The sequence below is a fragment of the Anopheles ziemanni genome, chromosome 3 (assembly GCF_943734765.1).
Source record: "Anopheles ziemanni chromosome 3, idAnoZiCoDA_A2_x.2, whole genome shotgun sequence".
NCBI lineage: Eukaryota > Metazoa > Arthropoda > Insecta > Diptera > Culicidae > Anopheles > Anopheles ziemanni.
This window is the reverse complement of record NC_080706.1, coordinates 348,437-359,320: the sequence shown is the minus strand read 5'-3', so window position 1 is coordinate 359,320 and position 10,884 is coordinate 348,437. Positions and strand designations below refer to the sequence as shown.

The following is a 10,884-nucleotide window of genomic DNA, read 5'->3' as shown; positions in this document are numbered from 1 at the left end:
TTAACCCCTTTTGCTTTGCACTTGGTTTGACGCTCCAATGGATCCATGTTGGAAACCAAAATGACCATAAAATTTACCTATTTACCGCTTATTTGTAAAAGTTACCATCTCCACCAACCGCTCCAGCAGGATGCACTTTTACAGTAGGTTTTTGGTATGCAACGAACATGCGATGAACTGCAATGTTCACCGCACATTCATCGTCCCGAACCTACGTCCCGCCGACTCCAGCATCTCGGCCCTTGACCACGCCGTGTCTGTTCTATATCCGGCACACGACTAAACATAGTGAAAGTCAACACAAGCACGAGAGAGGCACCTTGTCTTACATTGCCTTCATAGCATCTGACCCCTGGTGGCCGCACGGTAGCGATGCCCCAGACAGTTGAACCATTTTACATGCAAACATTGGCATGGGATATATTCACCACCGGTCGATTTTCATAAACGGGCCATATTTCAGCTCACTTGCATGACTTGATGGTGCTTTGCAGGGTGCTGCTCTTTTCAGCCGTTCTAAACGCTAGTGGGTCTTACAGGGGCTAGTGAGTGTTGACCACTTGCACGCCGTAGATCAACATCATTATCATCATTGGGAAAGCAACAGCATCGGCATCAACATGTCAGATCAGAGTTTCCCAAAATCCAAATCCAATATTGGTGCGTCAGCAATTATGAACGTGTGATGATTTCATAGTATTGGCTATTTAATTCCTTACATCATCTGGTTCGGTATTTAATACTTTCGGTATTTAATAGAAATTCGGTATTTAATACTTTCCTTTTGAGTAGGTTGAGGTTGAGTAACCCTGAACATGAGAAATGATTCACACGGTAGCTTCTATAAGGATAACTTAGGTATGAAAGGATATTCTATAAAAACACATTTAGAGCCAGAACAAAAACTATATGACCACAAGAGAAGGGAGTATAAATAGACTGGTACATTCGCAATTTGCCCAGACTAATAAACTATGATTGATGAGAATACTTAAGAGACGGTACCTATAGTTCCCAATTAAGTGCAGAATACCATTTAGTTTGGTAAGCAAATAAGCATAAAAAATTCATTTTTATAACTGAATAATAATTTAGTTTTCTTCATTTGTATTATATCGTTCTATTTGTACAATATGGTTAATAGAAACACGTCAATATAAGAAAAACAACGAAAAAGGTTGTTTAAAGTTTATTTTCATTCCAAATTTAAAACTACGCAATTTTTAAAAACGCCGTCGGGTGGCTCCACTAATGATCAACATATTAAATATATTGAAGCAACAAGTGCAATTTGACGGTTTATGATGGCCAAACGCCATGGACTGCTTTTTCTGCTATTACGAAATTTTTCCGTGTGGAGTATGAATTCCAAAGTGGAAACAGTCCCAAGCGCAAATGCTGGTCCTGCTTCTAGCTGGAGCTGTTTCAGAGTCATTAAATGTAAGCTTTAAGGCACCAATGTTACTATTTAAGCACAATTTGTTCCTCAAACACACCACATGCCACACAGCCACCACCAAAGAAGATTCTGAACTTAGCGTACGATGCTGTCTGTACTCATTTCACAAGTTTTGGATGGAGTGCACGCGGGGTTTCGCATTTGCAATACTTCTAAGTGCTCAAGGACGGAGGCTCTATGGGTGGCGGTTCCTGCTTCACGTCGTTCTAATGTAATAAGTCCCGTGCATCAAATGGTGCGACTGGCAACGCGTCGCCTGCTCGCACGTCAAGGATTCTGCGATGTTTTATTCATTGTGTGAATAACATTAACTTTCAGAATGTTAACCATTCCAACGCATTACTTTGACGCCACGTTGTTTCAGCGTTTCGCCACAAGAGTGAAACAAGCGTCGACGGGAAACACATCTTATTTGTTTAAAACAGCCGGAACTTGGAAGTGGAAATCAAGCAGGAGTCACCGAAGTACGGTAGCAAATTGGACCAAATGTCGTATCTGTGGAACCAGAGGCAACGAGATCCCCGCCTCGGCATCCACAGCCAGCGGTTGAAGGCCAGGGGGCAATGATCACCGGAACAGCCCGACAAAAGACCGGGTAAGATGGCGATTTCGACAGGTTGACCAGGACACCGGAAGGGTGATAGCAAGGCTTACCTTTAGCTCACAGCAACCGTGAGGTAATTCAATCGAATCATTGAAATCGAGCAGCATTAAGCCACGCTCTCCACCGAAGGAAGGAGGGAGATGATGAACACAGCTGAACGTAACGATCCTGAAGCGGCCAATAGTCGTCTAGTCGTTTCGTCGCTCCGATCAGCGACCAAGGCATGAGGCTTTAATAGTCTGCTAAAAGAGCCAATAAACATAAGCTGCAGTTCCCGGCCTTCAATGCAGGCTCTTCTTGACCGACTAGTGTCGAACGTCACGGTCTGCACCGCCTGGGGCAAAGAGTTTGTCTTGCTATCAGTCTGTTGCGCCAGGTCTTTCCATAACTCAGGAAAAGAAAATTGCAAAAAGCCATGTAGAAAATGGGATGTCCGTTTTCTCACATCTCCAGGCCATGCCACAAAGGGAAGAGTATTGATTGCGTAGCACAAGAAGAAACACACTTAGCTCGCCTCATCTTAAAGCCGCAAAAGAGTAATTTTGCTATAGTTTTTGGTGTATTGGACCAATTGTAGTGTTTTGAAGTGTGAAACTCTTATGTTATATGATCTTGTCATGTTAGTTGATTACGATTATTTTTAAGTGGTATGTTTTGTGTTGCCTTCAAGGACAGTGAATTTGTACTATGTTTGACCATTTGAAATTTTTTTAACAAGATTCGTGGTAAACAAATTTACGCGGCTGTTTCAAAACAGCCAAGCATTATGAAGTTTCGTAATGTCTGAGTGGTCTCAGCAGAAAGTGAAAGTTCGACGACTACCGAAACCTCAACAACAGATTGATGAAACAGCGAATAAAATGAAAGGGAAAAATTCATGAAGAAGCATTCCACGAGCGTGGGCTTTTATGGAAGGTACCGTCACACGGTAGCGGCATGTGGCAATTCGATAGCTTACTCTTCCCGTGCGTCCTGTTGCACTTTCTCCAAAAAACTTACACGGCAAGAGTGTAGTGGTTTACAGGATCCCTTTTGGCATTGCTTGAATTTGCAATTTCATAGTGGTAAATATGCCGAAACCGATGCTCGTAACCGGCATGAGTCGGTTGTTGACTTGTCTCACTTTAGCAAAAAGAAAAAGAAGCGCGTTTGCATTTTTCCTAGGTATTGCAACATCGGGATTCCAGCCTCCAAGGAACGACGGAAAATGCTTAGAGGAGAGGTTACTCGAGCCGCTCTTTCCGACACCTCTTTCCAGTTCGCAATCCAATGATGACGATGATGATGCACTTGAATCTTTCGCGGAACTACTGGATATTGCAACATTGAGCACGCAGCTGCATCACGATTGTGGTGAAGGAGAAAATGTTGGTGAAGCGAACGAGAAAGGGTAGGGCAATGATGGAGGGCACGGAACTTTCCTTTTGCTACGATGAAATAAACGATGCAAATTCCGCTTTTGGACAATACGGCACTGGGAGTTGGGTGATTGATGATACACACAGCGTCGCGTCGGGAAGATACCGGTGGAAATGGCGTCATATGCTTCCCAGGTTCCCCGTGCATACATGGCTTTAGGAACGTCGCCATTTAGCCAAACGAGTTTTTATTCTTCGCATCTGATCGTCCCTGCAGATTGGTGCTTACGGCAATAAAATATTAAAGAAATAATTTGCAAGAATATATTTGCGAGTGCGCTGAGCCACAATGAAATTTGAATTACAATTTATGACTATGACGAATGAGAAAGATTTTAACAACGATTTACGATGGAAATGACCTTGTATGTTATAGTTCCAAGCTATGGCTAGTCTGTTTGTTATTGTCGTTGTTTGATATAAAACGTGTTTCTATACTTTCCTCGAAATAATTATAATTAATGTTTGCTCACTGGGGAATGATCATCACTGAAACGCATTCCCGTTGTGTTTCAAAACCTTTTAATTTAAAATAGAAACACAAAAATGTTCATCTTTATCCATCCAGGCTATCCTTTACGATTCATACTAACGTGAAGTACTTTCGAGATTATTTCCTTTCTTGCGAGTACTAAAGCTTTTTTATCGCATCATCTTCTGGTCTGCACAGGAACGTGACCAAAAGTCGTAGAACGTTTGTGGTTGAAATGCTCAGCTTCGGGGGCCAGCACTCACAAAATCATTATGGTGTACAGGAACTAGTAAAAAGCTCCGAAATTATACGATGGAAACGTTCTCAACAAAATGGGTGATTTTTTACTTATTACCGAATGCAATGGAAATAAAAAATCCAGAACTTGGTTTTACACACCTTACCTACTCCGAGGGAGTGCTCGAGCGAACTCGACGTTTTACGATTATTAACTGCGTGAAGCAACATTAATTTTGATGATAATAAACAAACCATGAAGAAAGCCAAAGGCCATCTTAAGCAGGGGAATGTTTTTTAACGTTTTCTAGGATGCGACTCTGTCGCGTGGTACGGGCACGGAACACTTCTACTTCTCGAGGAATTCACGAACGGGTCAGGGTAATTTCTAGTTAAAATTTTTTACACACGAAATCTGATCTAACATTCTGTACTTATTCTTTGTAAATCACTGATTCTCTCCAATAAAAGTTTCCATATTCCAAGTTTTAAACGGAACAACATAAATTATCATTGGCAATGATGCATACTCCTTTTTTTAGTCTACCATTTTTGACCAGATGTTTATTGTCTAGTCAATACTAAAGTTTATTCACAATTTAAAAAAAACAAGGGGCTGTAACAAGTATTTTAAATAACTTGAAAATTCGTAATCCCACATCCTAAACACACAACATCAATATCGTGTAGGAAAGTAACCTACAGGGGGTGCCCATGGCGCAGCGGTAGCGCGAGGAAACACCACACCACAGGTGTGGGATCGAATCTCGAGTCTGGCACCCTCCGGTATTACGAACGGCTGATCACCGATCTATAATATACCGTCTTTCGGTCACATAAACTCTCTTCGGAGAGAGGCCTTGTCCCACTAGGGGATGTCGTGCCACATTAAAAAAAAAAAAAAAAGTAACCTACATAAGGACGAAAACGAAACGTTGCAAAAACCACCAACGCTTGTCCGCTGCTTGTGACCACCATAGCATTCCCGCCATTGATTGTCCATCTTTTGGCATTGCCGAACATCGGAATGGAGGCGTTTCATGCTCTTCCTGTCATGTGATATTGGGCATTCCCAACGAAAGGTCCAAATAATAGTTGGTGAGGATTCCATGCGGTTGGCTAAGAAGGGATACCAAAACACTGATAATCATGCTTTTACTGAGCGTTAATTATTCGTGAGGTTATTGAAATGGGTGTAATGAAGGTGTACGTTTATTGCTTGCGAATGGGATCATTATCTTAAGAAGAGGGAGAAGCTTAAGCTGTATGTGTGTTGGTAATAGGTGTTTACAGGATTTAAACATACTTTTTATCTGGGCAACGACAACCACAGTTATCGACGGTGTCCTACGGACAATTGCAACGTTTTCGGATACATTATCAGACACATTTGTGCGAATTTACTTCGACGCGCCTCGGCGGTAAACTGACAACGTTAGTCATTTATGTACTCAATTGTCGGTATTTGTTGTATATTTTTATAATGGAAGAAAACATACATAAACACTGTTATTATTTTAGATCTATGGCAGGTTTATATTCAGGAAAGAAAGTCATAGTACAAGTAAATTAGGCGTTTACTACTTCCGCCTTACGCTTTTAAAACAAATGTCACGCAACGTGGTGTGAAAACTCGAAAAGCAGTTATGGTAAATGAATATTGAAAGGCTGGCTAACCCCTCCAAGCAACCAGGACTGTATTGGATTGGCATCTTGTTCGTGGGACTATTACTTACCGCATAGCGGTTGAACGTGGTATTGAAAAAAAACCAAAACCACTAGTGTCCAGAAGACGCCACTTTCTTTCTGTGGCAATGTCCCAACCGCGATAGTTGACGAATAAACCATGGAATGCAACGATCCCGTCTTAACGAATGGGAATAAAGAAAAGGAGGAAAGTATTACTAAGCGTCAGAAACGATACAACATTTATGTTTCCGCAACCGGTTGGATCAGAATATCATGCAATAGGTTGAATAGTCGCGGTTGCATCTTGCACATTTCGCCAAGAGTGGGATAGTAGGTTTGGATGTAGATAGCCACAGCGTCCGATATGAACTTCAATCAATATAAGAATTAATCTCAATCTTATTTTTACGGCTTGTGATGACGATTGCTCATTGCACGAATGTTTTCGAAGAATTGTAAAAGAAAAACATTAGATGAGATTTAACATACAATTAAATTAGGTTTGTGGATCATGTTCTAAATGAACAATGATATCAAAATACATACATAATAAAATCATCCTACTAGCATGATATTTTATGACCTCAACATCAATTTAGTGTTAAAAGATCAAACGAACATTCATTGGAATTTATAAAGAAAAATTCAAAACATGATTCTGCTATTTTAAAAATAAATAATCTTTGTTGGTAACCGGTGTTTTTATTGCAAGACCCATGAAAATAGTCATTTTAAAATCATTTCGAATGTTGTTTTCGACAGCTTGAGATAAAATCTACACAAATAACAAAACAGGAAAATTGAAGAAAATCTGTAAAACGATGGAAATTTGAGTTCAAACGTTGAAAAAACAAGCATTCGAAATTCCGTTCTTCTGAATAATTTATTCAACGGGTTTCTCTCGTTCGCTTCGATTATCAATTCGTAGCAGGTCGGCAACGAAAACACAGGACTGGTGAATTTATTCTTTCCGCTCTGTTCTTTCCCCAATCATACCCCTCGGTTGTGCCATTCCATTTCCGGTCCGTTCCAACCGTTTTCAATCGGTACAAAATTTCAAAATTATTGTTGGCTCTTAACGCCTATGCATAATATTATAAACGAAACAAAAATTACCAATCGGCACTTGGTAGTGAATTGTAGCTTTTTCCAATACTACCTTACAGTATCACAAGCTAAGAAGAAGAAGATTACCATGCTATTCGACTAGCTTACCTTTGGTTGTCACAATTTCAGTTTTCATCTTTCGGTGTTACGTGAGTAAAAATCTGTGCAGACTATGCTACCCGATTAATTTACGGTTTTATATCCACAAATAGTTTACATTTCGTTCCGCATAGCATACGGAAAAACACGATTACCGTACAGGTTCACACAGGCACACGTAAAGTCATACTGACATTCGCTCATACATCCAAAGCCCATACAAACGGTACAGCCGTAAAACAACGCGTTGTCCAACAGCTGATAAAATAATTAAATACTTAATTACAATGCCGGTCTACATATGCTCATGACTGCAACATACTCGCATCAATTTCTTTTTCTTTTTCTACCGTGCTTGTTTTTTCCTTCCTCATTTATTTTTCTTCTTTCGAGCATCCGTGCAGCCCAAGAGCCTTGTGACACCAGCTTTAGCTTGTTTAATGTACTGTCGCAATCTCACGCTCCATTGCCGACATGCTAATGAAAGGCACGTAGCCTGTCCACACGTGCTGCGCGATCGACCGTGGCGGATAAGGTGACGGAAATGTTTAATTGATAATTTAACACGGTTAGATCAATCGCCGACACCGATCGATTGATTGATCGCTCGATGGAATGGAGAAATAATTTATTCGAGGCGTTGCAATCTCACGTAATCGGAGGCGTTCTCGAGGAATTTTAGTGGGATGAAATAAGTTAATCCATTTGGATGGTTCAGGAATGGTTCTCGCCAGGATCGAGATTCTTAATTGCTGGTTTTATCTTCTATGGCCGACGTGCCCATTAGGGTGATCTTGTAGCGTTTTCTGACCTTCAGGGCTTTTCAGGAACACCGACACTTCACTATGGTCGATATTAGGATCATACGAATCGGGTTCGCCCGACGATCGATGCTGCTGGGGCTGCTCGATAGCACTCAATATCGATTGAAGCAGACCTTCCGAGAGGATCTGCTCGTGTGGAGCGGAGCCAGCTCCTTGTGGATCAGCTGACTGAAACTGCAGATGGTAGGCGCCGTGCTGTCCTTGCACGGGAATGGTCAAGCTTTGGGACTTTTGTGCCGAGATCAGCTCTAATCCTCCAATGCCACTATCGAGTCCTGGTAGGCTGGAAGTGTGAACGTGACCACCAGAGGCGGATATATCGTAATGACCCTCGACAGAGTTGGAATTGCTGTAGTCGGCCGAGTAGCTGGCTGTGGCAGATGGACCGACGATCGAGAGCTGGTTGGTTTGAACTGACTGCTGTACGTCAACCGAGGTGGGCCCGTGACCGCAATCGTTTGACACTGCCACGATATCCTGCGAATGGAAGCGTGGCTCTTGAACGAAGGCTTGGGCCGAGGGTGGTAGTTGATGTTGTGTGAGGAAGGGTTTGGCTGGCTGTTCCGATGGAAGAGCATTCAGTTCCGAGCTAGACGATCCACCGTGAGTAGCATCGCGCGTTGGAGGCGGAAGATAGACATCGCCGGAGTAAGCTGGTTTGGTTCCAAAGTTCTCCTCATGCTCCACGGCATGTCCGATCGACTCTATGAGACCCTGTGGTACGGGTGGCCGGTAGGCAATCGGATGACGGGGAGGCGATCCAGCCACTGGCCATGGTTTCAAATTTCCGCTCACGCTGCCGTGTGAGATACCAAGCCCTGGGTGGCGTTGCGGGGGTCCGTAGTGTTGGGTCGGTGCGAAGTGAAGTTTTTGTGGCGATGGTGGAGGCGGCAGAGGGACTGAAGGCTTGGAGAATGAAGGCTTGTAGCTGCCAGGAAGGAACGAATCCGCCGGCGGTGCTCCATAAGAGTCGCTAATGAAATTCGAATGAACCTGAAACGCAATAAATAAAGTAACATTGCATGATATCTGTTGCATGAACTGAATACTGTTATTGATTATCGACATTCAAAAGTTTGGAGGACTCATTTTCAATTTGATCAGTAGCTTTCTTACCTCGAAACTGTTACCCTTAGGAACTTCCAAACTGGAATGGTGCTCCGAATGGGCGTTGAAAACAGGGCCATGTTCAAGTTTCGGCAGTTGCAGTCCAATGTCACTCACGTCAAGGCTAGCCCCAGCAGAATCGTGCTGGTGGTTATGATTTCCCAAAAAATCTCCACTCGGTGGAGGCCCGTAGGAGGATTCTGGAGCGTGTACCTCCGGTTGAACGACGGGACCAGCGATGGGTTTCCAGCCGTCACACTTGATCTCGGGAGGAGTCGGTGGAGCATGAACGGAAGCTCCTAAATGGTGGTGACCAAAACTGGCCGACTGAACCGAGAAGGAGCTGGATTGTGGTGGTGGACCATAGGCGGGTCTCGGGGCACCATAAGACGGTTTCGGTGGAGCTTGTTGGTGCACCGGTGGTCCATAGACCGGTGCAGGTGGTGGCAAAGGTGGGCCGTAGACTGGTTTAGGTCCCGAGGGAGGTCCGTAGACGGGCCCCGGAGGGCCGTAAATCGGTTTCGGTGGATGGTGTTGATGATGGCTGTCGCTACCACCGCCGAATCCAAACGTCGAGAACAGCTGCTCCAGGAAGGATGATGACTTTTTCGGGTGGTGCTGTTGTGGAGGGCCATGGTGGTACTGAGGTTTGGGATGTGAATTGAAGACTGGCTTTGGTGCTGGGGCTGGTGGTGGTCCGTACTCGATGTTAACATGCGGAGGCCCATAATTTTGCACCGGAACACCGTACTCTTTGTGCGGCACCTGGACTGGCGGCGCAGGTGGCGGTATATCCGGTGGAGGAGGTGGATAGTTGGCTACAGCAGGAACTCCGTATACTGGTGCAGGAAGTTCAGGGCCCGTGGGAAGCGGAGGACCATAAGAGTCCGACAGCGGCGCTTCTCGACGTTGTGCTTCGTGATTCGATTGATTCGCATTGTTTACCACGGCTGATGCTTTGGAGAGCAAAAGCGCGACACATACCAACCACGTGGATGACTGGAGAACCTAAAATGAAATCGATAAAAACATTAATCAAAGCATTCAATTGCGAACGCAAAGATTATTACATCCAAGCCCAAGTTGGATTTCGAGTCGATGAGACATACATTTTGGTTGGAGGCAGTGAACACAGCAAAGCCACTTCGGCACAACATGAAGATGGCCAGTTAAGTTTCACCTTTACATCGCAAAACAGAGAACGAGGTTCGGAGCAAAAGCGAAACATGGAAACGGATACCCCGGAAAACAAATCAGCGCGGGAAAGAAACTCGCCGACCACTAAATGATCACCTGGAAGATTATGATCTCACCACACCAAAACGGCGAGCGTTCTTCCTACACCAGTCGTACCCCATCAGTTCGATAGTGAAAGTGACCGTAACCCTGGGATCGATCGGCTCTTGGGCAGAAGTGGCAAGCTTCCGCCAGCATGACAGTAAACAGCATCTCCAAGATGCTCGCCGCAGGGAGGGGATACTTTCGCTGCTTCGCGTTGCGTACAAGCTGTCCGTTTCCCGTTTCATTTTTGTCGTTATTTTGATACGCCCAAGCCCGTTACCACACTGTGGCGGACATTTTTTATTACTTTTTCCACCACCACATTCGGGAAATGGTTAGGCAGTGGTTGTAGAGGCGTCAATGTTCGATGTTTTCAATTTTAAATAAAAAAAAACCGTTACGGAACCGGAACTTAATTATCCGAAACGCCTCAGGGATGGACTGGCGTTGACATTGTTGCGGTTCGTGATGGATTCTCCCCGAAGCAAATCGCTGACGAATAATGAAGCCGAGCAAAAGAGAAAAAGTTACCTTCAGGGGTCCTGTGCCGATTGCGTTGAGAAACTTATGCGTGCCTTAGAGACACA

The 10,884-nt window shown here is 43.9% G+C and overlaps 1 protein-coding gene across 1 annotated transcript; it reads right to left on the bottom strand.

The window, feature by feature from the left end:
• Positions 1–7,843: 7,843 nt before the first annotated feature.
• LOC131288919 (uncharacterized) lies at positions 7,844–10,048 on the bottom strand. The gene is given in 2 exon segments (XM_058318100.1): positions 7,844–8,902; positions 9,026–10,048. Coding segments are annotated over 2 exon segments (2,082 nt in total).
• Between the last annotated feature and the right edge of the window lie 836 nt (positions 10,049–10,884).